The following is a 21,614-nucleotide window of genomic DNA, read 5'->3' on the forward strand; positions in this document are numbered from 1 at the left end:
ACATACTTCCTTGAACTTTATGCCTTTATTAAAAGTATTTTATCTCATTCTGTTGTAGTATTAGTAAAGATCAAGTAGGGCAATATACTACTCTTTTTTGTTTTGTTTTGTTTTGTTTGTTTTTCAAGGTAGAGTCTCACTCTAGCTCAGGCTGACCTGGAATTAACTATGTAGTCTCAGTTGTTTTTTTTTTGTTTGTTTGTTTTCAATATACTACTCTTAATTGATTGAAGAGACAGATATTGGCAGTTAGAGAACTAAATTTAGACTTCTTCCTCAATAAACCCATGCCATTTTTATTAAGTGATTTCTTCCTATTCAAGTGATTTTGGTTCAGGTCCTGGACTTTTCCTTTTGAGGAGGTTTTTGATTATTTTTTCAATCTTGGTAGATGTGATAAGTTTGTTTAGGTGATTAGTATGCTCTGAATTTAGTTTTGGTAGATGGTATATGTTTAAGAATTTATCTGTTTCCTCCTGATTATCCAGTTTTATGTAGTAAATGTTTTAGAAGTATGTCCTGATGATTCTTGCAATTTCATTCATGTCTGTTGTGACCTCTCCCTTTCACTTCTAATTTTGTTAATTTGAGATTTCTCTGTTGTTTTTTTGTTTGTTTGTTTGTTTGTTTTCCAATTTGGTCAAATTGACCAGGGATTTAGCATCTTGTTTATTTTTTCAAAGAACCAGCTCTTTGTTTCATTGATGCTTTTTAATTGTGTACTTAGTTTCTAATACATTAATTTCTGCTCTTATCTTTATTGCTTCTTTCTTTTTGAAGCTCTTAGGCTTTTATTGTTTTTTTTTAACAATGTTTTTGGGTGGATAGTTAAATAATTTGAGATCTCTCTGTCTTTGATATAAAGCACTTAGTGCTATGAATTTTCTCCTTAAGACTACCTTCATTGTGTCCTATAAGTTTTAGTATGTTATGTTTTCATTATCATTAAGTTCTAGAAATTTTACATTTTCCTTTTTGATTTCTCATAACCCATACATTATTTAAAAGTGTGTTGTTCAGTCTCTAGAAACTGGTGGAATTTCTATTGTATCTTTTATTTATTTATTTTTGTTTTTGTTTTCGAGGTAGGGTCTCACTGTAGCCCAGGCTGACCTAGAATTCACTATGGAGTCTCAGGGTGACCTCAAACTCATGGCGATCCTCCTAACTCTGCCTGCTGAGTGCTGGGATTAAAGGTGTGCACCACCACACCTGGCATTATCTTTTATTTTTAATTTATAGCTTTAACACATTGTGATTGGATATGATGTAGGAAGTTCCATCAGTTTTCCTGAATCTGTGGAGGCAAGCTTTATGGCCTAATATATGGTCTATTTTGTAGAAATGTCCACAGGCTACTCAGAAGTATATGTATTCTGTAGAAATGGCTTGGAATATTCTATAGATATCCATTAGGTCTAGTTGATCTATGGTGATGTTAAGCTGTCTTATTTCCCTGTTGATTTTGTTTGCATATCTGTCAAGTGATGATAGTGGAGTATTAAAGTTCCCAACTATGATGGTGTCGGGATTTATTTCTATTTTGTTGTCTAGTAGGTTTTGTTTTATAAACTGTGGTGCACCTGTGTTTGGTACATATTGATTTTTGATTGTGATGCTCTCTTGTTGGATTGTTCCCCTGATGAGTTAAGAAGTGGACTTCTTTGTCCTTTGGCCTTTTTTTTTTTTTTTTTTTTTACTTTTGGTTTGAAGTCTATTTTACCAAATATCTATATAGCTGAACCTGCTTGTTTCTTATTTCCACTTCCTCGGAATATCATTTTCCATCCTTTCACCCTGAGGTGGTGTCTGTTTTTAGTGGTGAAGTGGATTTCTTAAAGATAGCAGATATAATGTTCATTTTTGTAATCCACCTTGTTAACTTCTATCTTTTGATGAGTAAGTCCATTAATATTTAAGGTTATAACTGTGAGTTTTGATTGAATCCCTGCCATGTTTGGTGTTGTATGGAGTTTTGTGCTGCTTGGACTTTGTAATTTTCAAGCCTGCTCTAGTTTTGGTTATTGTGATCTTCTTCTTGTAGGCTCTCAAGTTTTTGTTTTTGTTTGTTTGTTTGTTTTTCTCTCTTTTGTGTGGAGTACTCCTTAAAGTATTCTCTGTAGGTTTGGCTTTGTGTTCATATAATCATAGAGCTGGCTCTTATCATGGAAAGTTTTCCTTTCACCATGTATTATGAGGGGTACTTTCACTGGGTATAGCAGTTTAGGTTGGAAGCCATTAGTTTTTAGACTTTAAAGTGTTCCCTTCCTGGTCCTTTTGGCTTTCAGAGTTTCCACTAAAAACAATCTGAGGCATTCTGATAGGATTACCTTTGTATGTAATAAGTTGTTTCTCTCTTGTTTTTAGCACTTTGTCATGCTTTTGTCATTTAGAATTTTAAAAATCATGTTCCTTGCATTTCTTCTTTGGTCCAGTATGTTAGGAGTTCTGTTAACTTCTTGTATGGGTCTCTCTTTAGAGAGGGTGGGGAAGTTTTCTTCAATAATTTTGTTGAATATATTCTTGATTCCTTTGGTCTGAATTTCATCACCTTCCTTCATACCATGATCCATAGGTTAGGTGGTTTTAGGGTATCCCATTGTTCCTTCATGTTCTGTTCACAAGATTTTTTGAACTTACCAAATCTTTAACTCATGAACTGTTTATTCTGTTTTATCTTCCTAATCTGAGATTCTGTCTGATTAACTCTGTTATTAAGGGTTTCTAGAGAGGTTTTCACAAGGTGTATTTGGTTTGTATTTTCTGTTGGCTTTATCTGTATAATATCCATTCTTTTGTTGAGTTCCCATTTCAAGTCATGTTTTGATTTTCTTAGTGCTTCTTAGATTCCTGTAATCATGTTCTCATTAACCTAACCAGCTGATTATTAATATCTTCTTTTTTGGCTCACCTTCAGTTCATTTATCTCTCCTTTGATGTCTCTCTGTTTTTCCTCAAGTAAGTTAAGCCTAGTGTGTGCATTTCATTTATGTGATTGTTGCTTTTTTGGTGATTTTCTTCCAGATCTGCAGTTCACTTGCTCAGAGTCATATCTCTTGTTGTGTTTTTGTTTTGGGATTATATTCCTGTTGTCTCTTCTGTTTTTATTGGAGATTTCCATTGTGGGACTAGGAAACCTTGTTGGAAACCTCTCAGTTTGATGTTTAGTGTTGTTTTTTCTGCATTGTGGTCTACCCATCTCAGTGTGGAAGCCTTATTTAATTAAACAGGAGATAAGAATTTTCCCTTGTAGTGTCTGCAGTAAGTGTTCTATTTTGTATTTGAATACAATGGGTATGTGATGGCTTTATATTTAGAGATGTGCAGGTTGTGGAGGGTACAAGTACACCAGCAGCTCTGGGCTGGTTCTTAATACCAAAGGTGAGGTTGGAGGTCTGGAATCTCTCCAACGTGGTTTCACCTATGTCTTGCCAGTGGTTCAGGGGTCTTAGCACTTGCCTTTGTTCCCCTACTGGGCCCAGCTGGGAATGTTATGGAGGAGTCATTGGTTCCCCCTGGTAGGTGGTTGCTAGATGTCCCTGTATTCCACTTCTGGGGCTGAGGTGATACCCCAAGTAGTCACTGGGAGATGGTGGGGCAGTGAAGAGGTTGTGGGGGTCACTGGACTCCACAGACCAGGCCTAATCAGAGTTGACTGCTGTGGGAGAGACATGTTCATTGGTCAAGATGTGCACCCAAGGAGCCTTCAGGCAGCACAAGGTGTGGAGGGGCTGTGAACTGGGGTGGAAAGAGAAACATGAGGTACTCTAAGGGCCACCTTTGCAGCAGGCAAACCTGGTTGTACAGGCCAACTTGTGCACTGAAGGGTGTACTCAGGGCCATCTGTGGGGAGTACAACCAAGAACCTGCTTAGAGAAGTAGGGGCATGTGTGCTAGCTGCATTGAATGGTGAGGGGCTCTGAGGATCTAGTAAATTACCTGAGAGTGAGGGAATCAGCAGATTTCTGACTGTTCTCCCCATCCCATGGCTGCCCAGCAGAGGTCTGTTAAGACCCACTTGTACTGGAGCCCCCACAATTCTTGTCTAATAATACCCCAGGAACTGAAGTGTGGTTAGGAGGCTGCTATCTTGACCAGAAGTTCACTTAAAATAAGTCTTTGTTTTATAGACCTTCATTTTTACTATAGACATTTATTTCTATAAACATCATCTCTCTTTTATAAAGATACATACATATTACTGATGTGTTATAGCATTGTTGTGATAGGTTTCATAAAGCTATTTTCATTTGGATATATCATGTGTTCTGATCACCCTGCACATCTTCTTTCCCCCCTCCTTCCTCTCTCACACTGTTCTTTTTCCTTTACCCATTTTCCCATCTGCTTTCATATCTCATATTTATATAAATACATGGGACACACACACATATAATCTGGGTTCTACAAATAAGAGAAAACATTTTATTCTGAGTGTGATGTATTCTACTTGAATTTGTTTTCCTGCAAACTTATTTTTGTTGTTTGCTGTAGATATATACATAACCCTATTATATATATGTGAAAAATACATATATATTTGCATACATATACAGACATACACACACACACACACACTCTCTCTCTGCATTTTCTTCATCCATTGATGGATACATAGACTGATTCCATAACTTGTGAATAGTGGTGTAGTAAAGATGTATGTTCAGGTATCTTTGTGACATGTTGACTTTGGAATTATTTGAGTGTACACCAAGTAATTTTATCAATTTTCTTAGTTTCTTGAAGAATCATGATTCCTGTATGACTAGACCAATTTACATTCTTACCAGCAGTATGTAAGGGTTTCCTTTCCCACATCTTCACCAGCATCAGCTGCTGTTTGGGTTATGATGCTCATTTTAACCAAAGGAAGATGGAGTCTCATGGTAGTTTTAATTTGCATTTCCCTAGTACCTTAAAATGTTGAACATTTTTCACTGTACTTCATCTTTTTTTTTTCTAAATTATTTATTTATTTATTTGAGAGTGACAGACACAGAGAGAAAGACAGATAGAGGGAGAGAGAGAGAATGGGCGTGCCAGGGCTTCCAGCCTCTGCAAACGAACTCCAGACGCGTGCGCCCCCTTGTGCATCTGGCTAACGTGGGACCTGGGGAACCGAGCCTCGAACCGGGGTCCTTAGGCTTCACAGGCAAGCACTTAACCGCTAAGCCATCTCTCCAGCCCGTACTTCATCTTTTTTAAAAAACTTTTTTGTTTATTTTTATTTATTTGTTAGAAAGAGACAGATAGAGAGAGAATGAGTGTGCCAGGACCTTCAGCCACTGCAAACGAACTCTAGACTCATGCACCCCCTTGTGCACCTGGCTAACGTGGGTCCTGGGGAATTGAACCTTGAACCGAGGTCCTTAGGCTTCACAGGCAGGCGCTTAACTGCTAAGCCATCTCTCCAGCCCTATACTTCATCTTTTGAAAGTAGTATGGGGTTGGAGAGATGACTTAGTAATTAAAGCACTTGTCTAAGAATCCTCTAGAGTTCACTTGCAGTGGCTGGAGAACCTGACATTCCCTTTCTCTCTGTCTGTGTCTTTATCTCTCCCTCTTTCTCCCTCTTTCAAATAAATAAAATAACTAAATAAAATATATTTTTTAAATAAAGGAAAGCATTCTATATTTTTAAAATAAAGTAAGGCATTCTTTTAAAAAATGCAGTCTGTTCCTTCTTTTATTTGCTCACTTATTGATTGGGTTCTTTGGTTGTTTTGGTGTTTAGTTTGTGAGTTGATTTTTGGAGATGAACAGTTAAGCTAGTAATGAGTACATAAAAGTCTAAAGTTCCTCTCTGACCACGTGGGAACTTCCAGCTGTGGATAATAATTAAAAAATCTAAAGTTTAGCATGTTCTGTTTAGGATTTATTGCAATCATGTACTCCTTATTCTGTAGTAAATGTTAATTTAGCATAATTCATCCATCCTAATTTGACCTGAGTGTTAAGACATCATTATTTTATAGTTTTTTATATTTTATAGTTTGCTTCAGTGATACAAAAATTTGAAAGAAAATGAATCTCGAGTAAAATAGGTATGTTTTAATTGAGCTGTTGGTGGTCTTGACTATTATGTAGGAGTCATTGATAAATTCAGTGATACCCAAGATTGGAATGTGGGTTTTATTATTTTTTTTATTAAGTAAGAACCTTGTGTGGACACATCTTGTGTTGGTCTCATTATTTTCCTCCTCTCTTCCCCCATTCCACTGAGGGCCCTCCTCGGTGGAATTGCTGGTATTCAGTATGGAGTTGTGGGTTATGAGTTGTGAGAGCAGCAGTCATTGCTTGGGGTGAAGCAATGCCTCTGGATATTTCCTGCCACCATGGGCCTCTTACAGTCTTTTTGTCTCTGCTTCCACAAACTCCCCTGAGCCTTGGTGGGTATGCTTTGAATCTACTTTAATGTTGAGTGCTTAGAAACTTCTGGATTTCTACTTTGGTACATTTTGAGTATCCTCAATGTCTATCACCATCCCCCTGGCACAGTCAGGTTTGCTATGGAAGCAGCACTGTTACTCATCTCACCAGTTTTTCTGTGGTTTCACCTGAGCCCTAGCTGATGTACAAGGGGTGACTCTTCTCTTACTTAATAAGGAGTCAGTTTTCTTTTCTTATATTGTTGACAGGTTTTGGTTGTCCTTGGTTTTCACTGCCTTCTGTAAAAGAAAAGCAGATTCTCCATTGGAGAGTGAGATCAGCATAGGTTAAAGGGGATGAGCATAGCAAATTAAGAGATTTTGATGGGTTTAGCCTCTCTTTTGACCAAAGACTAGTAGGGAGCTTCTCGTTGGAGTCCATGATCCCGGTATCTATAGGATTCTGACTTAATTCCCAGGTTTTATTATTTTTAATTATTCAAAACAACTGAAGATTCATAATCTTTTTCTGCAGCTGAAAACCAGAGATAGATACATCAGCAGTCTGAAAAAGAAATGCCAGAAGGAATCTGAACAAAATAAAGAAAAGCAGAGAAGAATTGAAACTTTGGAAAAGTATCTGGCTGATCTTCCAACTCTAGAGGATGTGCAGAGTCAGAGTCTCCAGGTAACATGATGAAGTGCTCATCTGCTCTTTGAATGTGCATGTGTGTGTGCATGCCCATGCACATATGTACATGCATGTACCATAGCATATATGTGGAGGTCAGAGGACAACATCAGGTGTTGGTTCTTTCCTTCCTCTTTATTGTGAGAGGGTCTCATGTGTACTGCTGTGGACCAGGCTGGATGGCCTGCCATCTTCCAAGGATTTTCCTGTTTCTGCTTCCCATCTTGTCACAAGAACACTTTGATTAGAGATGTATGGTGATACATCCAGCTTTACATATATGTTGGGATCTGTGCACAGCAAGTGTTTGACCCACTGAGACATTTCCCCAACCCAGATTGTTTATTGTTTATCTTTTAAACTTCGTGAGAATATATTATTTTTAAATTAATGCTAGAAATTTAATTAATTAGAAATGAATATTATGTTCAGTTACTGCTTCTAGTATTTAAGTTGAACAGAAATTGTTTATGAAATCATGAATTAAGCTCATTTATGAAGTTATCTTCCAAATACGCTTATGTGGTAACTATCTTCTGTTTTTTAATTTTATTTATTTATTTATTTATTTGAGAGAGAGAGGTACAGAGAGAGAATGGGTGCTCCAGGGCCTCCAGCTGCTGCAAATGAACTCCGGAAGCATGTGCTACCTTGTGCACCTTGCTTATGTGGGTCCTGGGGAATTGAACTTGGGTCCTTTGGCTTTGCAGACAAGCACCTTAACTGCTAAGCCATCTTTTCAGCCCACTCTTCTATTTTTAAAAGATAATTTCTGGCTGGGCATGGTGGTGCATGCCTTTAATCCCAGTAATCGGGAGGCAGAGGTAGGATTTCCATGAGTTCCAGGCTAACTTGAGAGTACATAGTGAATTCCAGATCAGCTTGGGCTACAGTGAGATCCTACCTTGTAAGGAAAAACAAAAAAAGGTAATTTCTAAAATCAGTCTGGTAACCCTGCCCCATATGTACTAACTGACTTAAAAGTCTACCTTTTTCCAATATTTGCTGAGACTCAAGGCTCTTTAAGATCTTTTGTTGAGTATCTTTGTAGATGTTTATTTTCTTCACTATTATTAATAACCCTGTCATAATTTTTTTTTGTTATTGATTAGTTTTGTACTCAGTAAATACAGTCAAGTTGGTACCATTGTTAGGTTCATCCGTGTCCTACCCCCTCCCCTGGCCCCTCCTTGTTGAGGTATATGGGTCATGCATTGAGGAGTTAGCCCACAGTTATGGGTAGGAGAAATGTCTCTCCAACGTGTGGCTCTGACATTCTTTCCGTCCCCTCTTTCGCAAAAGTTCCCTGAGTCATGTTAGGTTCATTTTTAGTCTGCTTCAGTGATGAGGTGTTGGGGGCCTCTGGGTCTCCGGATCTCTGATTTGGGAGGAGTTGATTGTTCTCTGTGTTGATCTCCTTCACCCTTGTACTGGTACTCAGTTCACCAAGAAAACAGTACCCTTGCTTTTTTCACCAATTGTTCTTAGTTTCAGCTGGGGCCCTTTTGAGGTTCTCTCCTTAGGATCTGCATCTATCTGAAAAAGAAAAGTAGATTCTCCAAGGGAGAGTAAAGTTAGCACCGGACAAATGGGATAACCCTTGATTTTTTTTTTTATAGAGAATTTAATAGGTGTAGGCCCTCTTGTAGCCCACGATTGGTGGTAGCTTGATAATGGAGAGCAGACTCATGTTTGGATATGGTTCTGACTTGTTTCCCAGCTGCAGCAATGAGTCCCGTTCCACTGAGGGGATCAGTTACCCAAATCAAGAGTAATTGGTTTCCCACCATGGCTGTGTGCCACTACTGCACTTGTGTGTAAGAGACCTGGCCTGTCATACTTTTTTAATGACTTGTTATTAACTTCCTTTCACACTTATGCATTCTAGGTAATTACACTATATTTATATATTTCCCTCTAAGCTCCTCACCCAAATATTTCCACCTACTGTGCTTGAAATCTTACAAATTCATTCAGTCTACTTTTCTCAGTCAGTAGATGGATTCTCAGCCCTAACACTGAGAACATTTAGGACCAGAAAATGTTTTTGTTATCAAGGTCTGCCTTATGCATTGAAGGATGCATATTTCTGGTAACCAGTCCCTCTGGTCTCTGCTTACTCAATGACAATAGTGCTTACCCCTTCTCCCAAACAAACAAACAAAAAATGTCAACATAAATTTCCTGTGGAGGTAAAATTGCCCACACTTAAGCATTGTTGACTTGGGGCTAGAGATATATAGCTCAGTGGTCAAGTCACTTGTCTGCAATACCTAAGGACTCAAGTTCAATTCCCCAGGACAGATGCCAAAAGTGGCACACATATCTGGAGATTTGGAGTTTATTAGCAATGGCAAAAGGCCCTGGTGCACCCATTCTCTCCCTCTCCTCTCTCTCTCTCTCTCTCTCTTTGCAATAAATAAACAAACTAATTTTTAAAAAATTTATAAACAAAGAATTATTGATTTACAGACTTGTATTTTTCATATACCTAAGATCTACATATATAGCATTCTTTATATGTTCTAAAGCTTAAAAATACAAAAGAACTTTAGGGTTCTAGGTGGTTGAATGAGCAGAAACAGGCCGTGATATGGATTCACAGGACATGAAGTCATACCACCTTGCATCCCTTAGGATAGCTCCTGCCAAATATTCTGACTGACACTTGTCTATCCTGTTTAGAATAAAAACATTTACAGTAGTCAACAAATGGAGTTAGTATAGTTGTCCAAGGGTGGATGAACAGATCAACAACAGATGGTGCATAAAGGAGGAAAATTCTGACATGTGCTTCACCTAAATCACATTTCTAAGTGACAAGCCAGTTATGAAAAGGCAAACACTCTCTGATTCTGTTTTATGCTAGGTCAAAAAGCAGTCAGAGGGCTGGAGAGTTGGCTTAGCGGTTAAGCGCTTGCCCATGAAGCTTAAGGACCCCAGTTCGAGGCTTGATTCCCCAGGACCCACGTTAGCCAGATGCACAAGGGGGCACACGCATCTGGAGTTCGTTTGCAGTGGCTGGAAGCCCTGGCGCGCCCATTCTCTCTCTTGCTCTCTGCCTCTTTCTCTCTGTCACTCTCAAATAAATAAATAAAATAAACAAAAAAAAATTTTAATTAAAAAAAAAGCAGTCAGACTAAAAGAGAAAGTGGAAGGATGCTTGTCAAAAAATGGGGTGAGTGGTAGTTGCATAATTATTTGTAGATGTTTATTTTCTTCTTGGAATTCTTAGGTTTATTGATACAGCAGTCTGAGTGTGCTGTTAAATTTATAAAACATGTGTGTTTCACTACACTCAAAACATAAACCTTTACCCAAACTTCTTCATAATCTTATTCTTCCATCTCAAACAAAGGAAGAGATAGTGCCAAGTTGTCCTAGATGAAATGAAGATAGTGTGATTTTAGCAACAAGTCTGTTCATTCTTGAGAATAGTCAATTGAGAATAATATTTTTATTTTGCTTGTGTATGCATGCATGAATATATGGGTGCATCCGGACCTCTTTCCACTGCTAGTGAATATACCAGGCTTACATGGGCAGTTTAAGAATTAAATCTGAGCCAGCAGGCTTTGCAAGCAAGTGCCTTTATATACTGAGTCATCTACCCCATCTCTATTATAAGTTATAATAATTTTTGGTGGAAATATATTAAGTATTACATTTGTTGTGAACAATAAAAATCTTTTCCCTTAGCTGCAGGTTCTTGAAGAAAAAAATAAGAATTTGCAAGAAGCTTTGACAAATACAGACAAAAAACTTGAAGAGATCAAAAGACAATGTCAAGACAAAGAAACACAATTAGTATGCCAGAAAAAGAAAGAAAAGGAATTAGTAACTTCTATTCAGAGGTACCAACCCTTTCTGAACCTTTTACATTATTTTTAGTATATTTCATTTAAATATATGAATTTATAATTAGTAATTTATTTTCCTTAGAAATACACTATATGATTTTGTTGAAATAGATTCGTAGACTTATGATTTACTATTCTGAAGCTCACTACCAATACCTTTCCAAAGTTTTAGATGAGAATAGTAAAATAATGAACAAGAACAGCCCAAAACTGAAGACTGAATATTTTAATATAAACCTTTTACTTGATGACTTTATCAAAGCATAGATAAAAACTCTACATAACAAAAAGAAGCCTATAAAATATATCACTGTTGAACTAGAGCTTCAGTGGTAGTGTAATTACCTAGAATCCACAAGGCCCTGGGTTCCAACACCACAAAAATTATAAAAAATAAAAATAACAACAACAAAAAGCTACCACTCCTTAGTAGGGTGTGATGAGCTCTGATCTGACTTTACATGAAAAATCACTACAGTTAGAAATACAGTGAGGTGTTTTTTTTTTTGTTGTTGTTGTTTTTGTCTTCCCAGGTTATGTTAAGCTTGGAAATTAATATTAGATACCTACAAAGCTCAGAGAATTTTTCTATGCATAAATTTATATTTTCCTTAGTAATGCTTGAACCTTAATATTACCAATCATGAACAAATACAACTGCCCTGAAGAACAAGGTAACATGGAACAGAGACCTAAATGTGAAGTAGTCTTCAAGTTTTTGTCAATTATAAACTAGTTGTATTTCCTATTAAATCAGATTCCATCAGATTCCATATTAATTCTTGTTAAATATTGCTCTCCTGATACTTTTAAAATCTTTAATGCTTCATTTACTTTTTTTTTATTATTTTTTTTTTGGTTTTTATTTTTATTTATTTATTTGAGAGCAACAGACAGAGAACGAGGCAGAGAGAGAGAGAGAGAGAGAGAGAGAGAGAATGGGCGCGCCAGGGCTACCAGCCACTGCAAACGAACTCCAGACGCGTGCGCCCCCTTGTGCATCTGGCTAACGTGGGACCTGGGGAACCGAGCCTTGAACCGGGGTCCTTAGGCTTCACAGGCAAGCGCTTAACCGCTAAGCCATCTCTCCAGCCCTTCATTTACTTTTTACTCTTGGATTTCAATGTAGAAAATGTCTTATTTCTGTAGTAATTTACTATCCAGTGTTCCAGATGACAGCTCCAAAATGACCATATAGTTTTTATCTTGTTTTCTGATTTCTTACACTTTAATTTCCTTCCCTTTTTTTAATGAGTTGTCATTTTGAACCTGTTTTTAGACTCAAAATGACTTGCTAATTTTCATTAATTTGCTCAGCTTATCTTCATCTTTGGGGATAGAGTAGGTGTATCTGCTCTGTGTTAGACCCCTATGGATCATAAGCTCAGTCTTTAAAAGAATTTCAATCATATATGTGTGACTATGAATTATATAATTACACTTGTCTGTTTTACATAAATTTTTTAAACTTCATGCTTTAGATTTTTAAAAACCTTTAGAATTTATAAATAAGGAAAACTTCATTAGAAAAAGAAAAATGGAAAGGAGCCAGATGTGTTGGCACATATTTTTAATCCCAGCACTCAAGAGGTAGGGGTAGGAGGATGGCCTTGAGTTTGATGCCATCCTGAAACTAGATAGTGAATTTCAGGTCAGCCTGGGCTAGAATGAGATCCTGCATGGGGAAAAAGAAAGAAAGAAAGAAAGAAAGAGAGAAAGAGAGAGAGAGAGAGAGAGAGAGAGAGAGAGAGAGAGAAAGAAAGGAAAGAAAGAAAGAAAGAAAGAAAGAAAGAAAGAAAGAAAGAAAGAAAGAAAGAAAGAAAGGGGGTAGGGAGGAAGAGAGAAAGGAAGGAAGGGAGGGACAAAGAGAGAGAGGGAGGGAGGGAGGAAGGAAGGAAGGAAGGAAGGAAGGAATTAAGGAATTGAAGTACAAATGTAGTAATGCAGAAATTTGCCCTCAGCTATTCAAGAGTTACTGCTTTTGAAATGGCCTTGCTACATAACCTGAACATGTATACATGAAAGAAAATTTTATTGATAAATTATCATGACACAATATACACTTACCCCCCTCTTGTTGGTTCATTTTTTTAAATTTTTAAAAGATTATTTTTTAAATGTATTTTATCTTTTGAAATCCTGTAAGTACATGGAAGATAGTATTCTACATTTGAGTTGGCAAAATAATTTTTTTTACTTATAAGCAAAGAAAAACATACTTTTTAATAACAAATAACAGTATTACAAAGCAGTATACTTACATTGACAGTACATAAAATGTTTCTATTGCCATTATCTATAAATATATCTGATTCTACTATTTGATATTAGTTCTCTGCCCATAGCCTAAATATAACACTGTTGCTTTTTTGGGAAGAAAAAAAATGCTTCAGGTAGGCATAATACTTGATAAAAAGAAAGTCCAAGTCCAAATTATAAGAAAATGCTCTTTTAATACTCTGCAGCATTTTTGTTTGTTTGAGTCTACAGAAACATGGTTTTGCTATGTAGCAAAGGCTGGCCTTGAATTTATAGTACACTCTTACATGTTAGGATTATAGGTGTGCACCCTGCCTAGAAGTGCATCATTCCTGTGAATGCTGATAAGCTGGTGAAGAGCTTCTCCTGGGTGCTCTGTAGCTGTTGCTGTATGGTTTCTTGTCATTCTAGTCAACTGTTCCCCTTATCTTGTATCTTTATTGTGACAAGAGGACTTCCTTTTGTTGTTTCCTTGTCACAAAGAGCATGGCAGATTGGTAGACAAAATTGTAAGACGAACTATGCTCTTAATAATGAAGGTGATATGAATTTTGCTTATTTAGGCAACAGCTTAGAGTAAAAGGAAGAGACATGTATTCATGTCTGTAATCTCCCAACCCTAGTCATCTTGGTCAAGTAATGCTCTGCTTCTTGGGAAGAATGAAAGACTAGATTATGGAGCTCAGATTTGGGTGATAGACTTCAGTGGGACCTAAAGATGTCACATACTAAGCAACTGTGCTCTCTAATGTGCCATTTCTGAAGAGGTGATCAGCCTTTAGCTAATTATGGACCATTCCTACTTTATTTTTTCTTTAATTATATCTTTCTACAAAAAATCAGCTTGCAACAAAAAGTAGAAAAATGCCTTGAAGATGGAATTCGTCTTCCCATGTTAGATACCAAACAGCTTCAAAATGAAAATGACAATCTCAGAGAGCAAAATGAGACTGCTAGTAAGGTCAGTAAACTTTACTGTGGGGAATATAAATGCATAGTATATGATTTATAATTTTGCTAATATAATAGCTTATAAATATTATAGCTTGAATGCTTTGGTTTAGAAAGAAAATACCAGTTTAAGCAAATGAGAATTATTTTAAATTTAAATAAAGGCCAAAACAAAAGGATATCTTCATCTTTCCTAAATTATTCAAAGTCTTATAAAAGTTATTTTCTCAAATAGAAAAGTCTTATTTAAAACTATAGAAAGACTTACTACTTTACTTCTTTGTGGTACATGTCATGTTTTCATAATTGAATATTTTCAAAACAAAGATGCTTTAGAAGTAATTGTTAAATTTCTTATACTTTTAAAATATTTTGAAATATTGTTACTTTAAAAGCATTAGAAAACGTTCAGGATGGTTTATATACTCTGTTTTAGATAATAAAGAGCCAACAAGATGAAATCAACCGAATGAGTTTAGAAATTCAGGTAAGGAATATTTTGTACTTATTTTAATTTAGCTATATGCTAATGTATTCATACTGTCCATATTACCTAAAAGTATTAAACAGCATGTGTATTTATATGAAAAGATAATGTTAACATTACTGTGGTAAAGTTTAAATTCTTTTAAAAATTTTTTTATTATTAAGAACATATTTTGTATGGGTACATCATGTGTTAGTATCATCTTTTCCCTCCTCCCTGCCCCCATTCTGTAGGGGGCCCTCCTCAATGGGGTTGTGGGTTATGCATTGTGAGAGCAGCAGTCAGTTATTTAAATATTTTATTTTATTTTTATTTATCTATTAGAGAGAGAGAATGTGCATACTAGGGCTTCTAGCCAATGCAAATGAACTCCAGACACGTGAGCTACCTTGTGCATCTGGCTTTCTTGAGTCCTGGGAAATTAAACTTGGGTCCTTTGGCTTTGCAGGCAAGCATCTTAACCACTAAGCTCTCTCCCCAACTCTAAAAATTCTTTTTTTTTTCTTTGTTTTGTTTTTTTTTAGGTAGGGTCTCTAGCCCAGGCTGACCTGAAATTCACAATGGAGTATCAGGGTGGCCTCGAACTCACGGCAATCCTTCTACCTCTGTCTCCCGAGTGCTGGATTAAAAGCGTGCACCGCCATGCCTGGCTAAAAATTCTTTAATATTAATCTTTCAGTCTTTCAAAATCCTTCAAAAGTACTGCTTGAAGAAATTTTTAGTGTTATCCCTTAATTCTTATACTTTTTAAGTACTAGGAGGGAGGCACAGATATTCATCTGCCCTCCCAAAGAAAGGATATGCTCTCTTGGAGAAGGTTATCTTCTTTGAGTGCATAGTTTTGGTAGGAAACCACATGGACCAGCGAGGGAGATAAGGGACACGTTCCCTGACAGTTTGATGAGCCCAGTGAAACCTGGCAATCAACAGATGACCTATCAAAGCAACATCATCCTCAAATCTTTCATATTACTTCTTAAGGTGAAAAATAAAATAATGTTTAGTATTCATATAAAATTATATAGCATGCTTCCATTTTACCTTTGTTATGTGGGCTATTACTTCAGACAACACTCCAGTGTAACGAGTATATGTGAATATACGAAGTCATAGAGTTTAAAACTTTTATTTTGTATTTCTATAAACATAGCATTAGTTGTTCCACAAGCCACTAAAACAACAGAATTTGTTATGTGCTCTCATTTATTTGACTTCTTATCATAGGCCATGATCAATTTCTGTTTTGTGGAATAATATTTTCTAAGAAGTAGATCTAACAAAATTGTTCCTCCTCTAAATTTAATAGTATTTAGAACTTGCATTTCATTATAAAATTTTGCCATGATACTGCTAAGTGAGTTCAGGTTAGCCTGAGCTAAAACTCTTTAGAGAATTAAATCACATTAGGAAGGTATATTTACTGTCAGATATTTGGGCCTAGACAGTCTATTAACTAATATTTATTGTTTTTCAAAAACATTGGCTTCTTTATTTTTCTTTAGTAGCTTCAACATCTCATTTATTTTGGCTACCTAAATGTTAGATAAATTTAATATATGGTTCACTGACTGAAATGGACAGTAAGCTGGATCATGGGCCAACTCAGCTGTATTTATCAATATATTTGAGTGGAAATTATAGATGGAAACAAATATAATTCATACCTCTTTCTTCAAACTGATTTGTTTAAACTTATGCTTTTTTGGCCCTTTATGAAAGTTTTTAATTTTTTTAAAATTTAGTGGTTTGTAATAACCTTTTTTAAAAATGTATATTCTGCTGGGAAAAAAAAAAAAGAAACTTGAAGGTATTGTTAGTTGTGAACATGTGAGGGCCAGTTTTTTCTGTAGCATTGGAAATCCTAAACGGAACACTTTGGATTGAGAAAATGTTATTTTGTTATTTTGCAGGGTGTTTATTAAGTGATTAGTGGTAGTTTAGTAGATGGGTGGTCTTCAATTGCTAATTCGTAAAAGCCTGCCTAGTTGTTCCTCATGTGCTTATACAGAGGATGTCCAGCCTTATGAGAACTGTATAGATTATGTCCTCTCATATGCTGTAACCCATTGTTCAAATAGCCAGAATACTAATAAAATGCTATGTAACAATAATAACAGAGTGCCTTCCAATTTTTTCTAACATAAATTTTTGCATTTTGGCTATCACTATAATGTGAATTTCACTACCATTAAAGTTTAATATTCTTTTTTTTTTTCTTTTTTTTTTTTTGGTTTTTCAAGGAGGTAGGGTCTCATTCTGGCTCAGGCTGACCTGGAATTAACTACGTAGTCTCTGGGTGGCCTCGAACTCGTGGCAATACTCCTACCTCTGCCTCCGGAGTCCGGAGTGCTGGTATTAAAGGCGTGCACCACCACGCCTGGCAAATATTCTGTATTTCTTAACAGTGGCAGGATATCTTAGATTCTTAGTAGACAAAGAAAATTGTGTTATTAAAATTTCACTGTTCACTGCTTATATTTATAACCGATAAATGACTTAGAAGACTATTTGAAGATCATTTTATTGATTTTGTGTTCATTGTTTGGGTAATTCGACAGTTTCAAATTTAATCCCAGAAGGGAAATATAAAATCATGTCCCATGTAAATTTTATGTTTAATTTATAGAAAAGAAAAAAATACCTTGTTTCGTAGTAAAAATACTGCTTAAAATATAGCAGCTATTTACCACCTAGTACCAGAATTAAAACAAAAAAGTATTACCTAGTATATGTCACTGGTAAGTGTGGTTCATAGTTTCAGTTGGACAGAGTTGGTCTTCTGTTAGTATTTGTTGCTTAATATCAAAAAATAGTGCTTACTGGGCTAGGGAGGTAGCTCAGCAGTTTGACCTCCTAGTATCTACATAAAGTCACAAAGTTACACATGTGTCTAAAGGTTCTTTGCAGTGGCAAGAGATTCTCCAGTCAGTCAATCTCTCAATCTCTCTCTCTCTCTCCCTCTCTCTCTCTCTCTCTCTCTCTCTTTCTCTCTCTCTCTCTTTCTCTGTCATAAATATAAATGGTTAAAACCTAGTGCTTAGTATAAAAAAATAGCAACATGCTAAATTTGAATTTGAAACTGGATTCTGTAAAAATAGATTGATCTCTTGTTCACCTATCAAGATATTGTAAACTGGTATGAACATCTTGTTTATTCATTAATCTTTTAGAAAGATTGATTTTCTTTACATTCATAAGACCAGTAAAGCTAACCTGGCTTCTTCTTCTTCAGGCTTTCCTTCTTTCCATTTATAATAAAAATGGCATTTGATAGTTCAGAATATTATTTAGTTCTTCGTTGGGCACTACCTACCTATTTCCCAAAGTACATGTCATCTCATAATTCTGGTTCTAGTTAGCTGTTACCATTGTATTTTATATTTGTAAGTTTTTGGCAGTGGTGGTACAGAATTTAAAAACCCCAGCTATGTTTACCTGTTTTCTCTAACATTGAAATGTTTCCTCACTGGAAGAATGTATATATTTAAAATGAACTTCAGCTATTCATGAATTACTATGATGCAAACACCTTTAATCCCAGCACTTAGGAGGCAGAGGTGAGAGTATCATGGCCATGAGTTTGAGGCCGGCCTGAGAGAATGTAGTAAATTCCAGGTCAGTCTGGGATAGAGAATCTACCTTGAAAAACCAAAAATTAAAAAAAGCAGGGGGGGAGGGTTGGTGGAGAGATGGCTTCATGGTTAAGGCGCTTGCCTGCAGAGCCAAAGGACCCAGGTAAGCCAGATGACAAGATGGTGCATGCATCTGTAGGTCATTTGCAGTGGCTGAAGACCCTTGTGCACCAATTATTTCTCTCTCTCTCTCTCTTTTTTTCTCTGTCTGCCTCTTTCTCTATATATCAAATAAGTAATAAATAAAAATATTTTTTCAAAAACAGGATGGTGGGTAGAGGTCATAATAACTGGTAACTCTTAAGGGCATGATTGGCATTACCAATTTCAAAATTGTTGATTGTCCTACTTATAGCATATCAAAAGAAGGCATTTCTACATCGTCAGAAGATTCTATTCCAGTTTATAGCACATCTCTCATAAAACCTTCCTTTGGTAGGTTTCCTCAATATAAATAGTGGAGGAAAATGGATCATAAGGCAATAGAATGTTTTGCAGGAAGAACATAAGTTCTTTAACCTAAATAAATATGAATTGCTTTAATATTTTTCATTATTGTACAGTATTCTCTTTAGCTATATTATTTTTGTGATACAAAATTCTTTATTCTTAAAGTTTAATTTTTAAAATACCTATGAGGGCTTAGCAGTTAAGGTGTCTGCCTGCAAAACTTAGTAACCCTGGTTTAGTTCCCCAGTACCCACGTATAGCCAGATACACAAAGTGGCACATGTGTCTGGAGTTCATTTGCTGGCTGGAGACCCAGACACTCCTTTCTGTCTGTCTGTCTGTCTCTTTCCCTCCCTCCCTCCCTCTCTCTCTCTCTCTCTCTCTGCTTGCAAATTAATAAATAAAAGAATAAAACAAAAACCTTTGTAAAATTTCTTTATCTTACTTAAAAATTTAAAATATTTTCTCATAAATTAGCATTTGAAAAAGCACCAATCAAATAATTAATAATTTTTTATTAACAATTTCCATGATTGTAAACAATATCCCATGGTAATGCCCTCCTGCTCTCCACTTTCCCTTTGAAACTCCATTTTCCATCATATCCCCTCCCTCTCTCAATCAGTTTCTTTTATTTTGATATCATGATCTTTTCCTCCTGTTATGATGGTCTTGTCTGTAGGTAGTGTCAGGCACTATGAGGTCATGGATATCCAGGCCATTTTGTGTCTGGGGGAAGCATGTTATAAGGAATTCTACCCTTCCTTTGGCTCTTAAATTATTTCAGCCACCTCTTCTGCAATAGACCCTGAGCCTTGGAAGGTGTGGTAGAGGTATTGCAGTGCTGAGCACTCCTGTCACTTCTTTCCAGCATCATGATACCTTCTGAGTCATCCCAAGGTCACTTACATTGTCTGTATAGTCTGTTCCCCACACTGGGTGACAATGGAGGAGGAGGAGGAGTGATATAAGGTAGCAGATTCTAGACATATTCCCCACACTGTCTTTTTATGTTTATGTTTATGTTCATCAAACATTAGGCATCATCATCTGCCCGATAACCTCTGGACTGACTGAAATACTCCCTTTGGGTATTGGTTAGACTCAGTCTCTTGCTTACCTCAAACCTTGCTCAGAAATTAATTTTTCCATGAATTCTTGCTTACCCTAACCCTTAAGATTTCAGTGTCTTTTCCTTAACCATTTTCTATTTGTTCCCTTCAATACTATACAAATTCTAATACAAAGTATGATATAATTAACATATTTATCTTGTTTATTTCCTTTGGTCTTTTTTTCCTCAATAAAAGTTCCACAGAGACCAAAAGCTTTGACTATTTTATTCACTCAGTACACAGACTAGTGTTTACAAATTCATGAAATCATGTAATATATTTAACTTAAATTTGTAATGTATGTGTGTGTATACCTGTGCATGTCTGCATATTTGTCTGTCTATCTATGTAGTAAAAATGGTAAGTTTTTTTTAATGATTCCTCTTAAACTGTGTTTACAGAACTTGCTGGCTAGCTATTCCTGGCTTGGCTTTTGGGGGGCTACTTTTTGGATGGGAGGTTTCTGGATACTTATATACCCAAATAATTACATGCACTTAAAACTGCTTTTCAACTTAAAAAATGGTCATAACAAATACTAGTAGATTACTAACCAGATTATTTATTTATTTATGAGAGAGAGAATGAATAGATGCATCAGAGCCGCCAGCCACTGCAAATGAACTCCAGATGTATGTGCCACCTTGTGTATCTGGCTTCACATGCATAATGGGGAATTGAGCCCAGGTCCTCAAGCTTTTCAAGCATGTACCTTAACTACTGAGCGATTAATCACTCTAGCCACTAACCCAAGAATTTTAAGGCTATTACTAACTAAACTAGCAATTGGAGAGAGATTATAGACATTCAAAATTTAATTTAAAGGCAATAGAATTTAAAAGCTTTAATTTTATTAATCTTCAGTAAGTCTAATGAATTATAAACAGATTGATATTTTTAATTTCACAAAGTCAAATATTTCAAAACATATGGGTCATTCATCTATGCCTAGTAGAGTATTACAATCTTGAGCAATTATATTTCAAGAATCTTGAGATGTCAAAAATGCTTTGAAAATTATTTGTGAAATTACATGTATATTTATTGTGCAGAGAGTAAACTGAAATGTTTACTAGAGTTTTTGAGGTCCACATAGAATAAAAGCTAATAATTCAGTATTATAGATACATGTTTCATGTATATTTTATTTGCATTTATAAATACTTATATTTCAAAAGCTCATAAGAACATTAGGTAAAAATGCCAAAAAGAGGGCTGGAGAGATGGCTTAGTGGTTAAGCGCTTGCCTGTGAAGCCTAAGGACCCCGGTTCGAGGCTCAGTTCCCCAGGTCCCACGTTAGCCAGATGCACAAGGGGACGCACGCGTCTGGAGTTCGTTTGCAGAGGCTGGTAGCCCTGGCGCGCCCATTCTCTCTCTCTCTCCCTCTATCTGTCTTTCTCTCTGTGTCTGTCACTCTCAAATAAATAAATAAATAAATAAATTTTTTAAAAAATGCCAAAAAGAACTGTTTACCAACAGCTCCTTCTGTTGCTAAATAACACAATGATTTAAAGAGAAATAGAATTGTATGGGGATAGTATATAGGCTGAATTGTGTTTAATTTTGGAGACCTAGCTTAATAAACAAGCTTTGTTTCTCTTTTCATTTTCTTTGTTTTTGTTTTTTCTTAATTTTAATCTGAGGAGACCATAAGAAGATGTGTCAAAATTTTCTTCTTCCTATTTTTCTCTAAACCTGAATTAAACATGAGTTTTGCATAAAACTTGGAATAACAAAGTCATTAATGTTTTAGGCAAATTCTTACTGGTATATTAGGAAGCATACAGAATTGGGACATTT

At 36.0% G+C, this 21,614-nt stretch overlaps 1 protein-coding gene across 2 annotated transcripts in view; it reads left to right on the top strand.

Moving 5' to 3' along the window:
• Window positions 1-21,614, top strand: part of Cep85l (centrosomal protein 85 like) — a 215,618-nt gene that overhangs the window by 184,367 nt on the left and 9,637 nt on the right. For both annotated transcript variants that reach the window (XM_045159149.1, XM_045159150.1), the window contains 4 exons: window positions 6,904-7,056; window positions 10,759-10,913; window positions 14,022-14,139; window positions 14,566-14,616. In XM_045159149.1, coding sequence (XP_045015084.1) covers window positions 6,904-7,056; window positions 10,759-10,913; window positions 14,022-14,139; window positions 14,566-14,616 — 477 coding nt within the window. The remainder of the gene's footprint in view (window positions 1-6,903; window positions 7,057-10,758; window positions 10,914-14,021; window positions 14,140-14,565; window positions 14,617-21,614) is intronic.

The sequence above is a fragment of the Jaculus jaculus genome, chromosome 9 (assembly GCF_020740685.1).
Source record: "Jaculus jaculus isolate mJacJac1 chromosome 9, mJacJac1.mat.Y.cur, whole genome shotgun sequence".
In the NCBI taxonomy this organism is placed as follows: Eukaryota; Metazoa; Chordata; class Mammalia; order Rodentia; family Dipodidae; genus Jaculus; species Jaculus jaculus.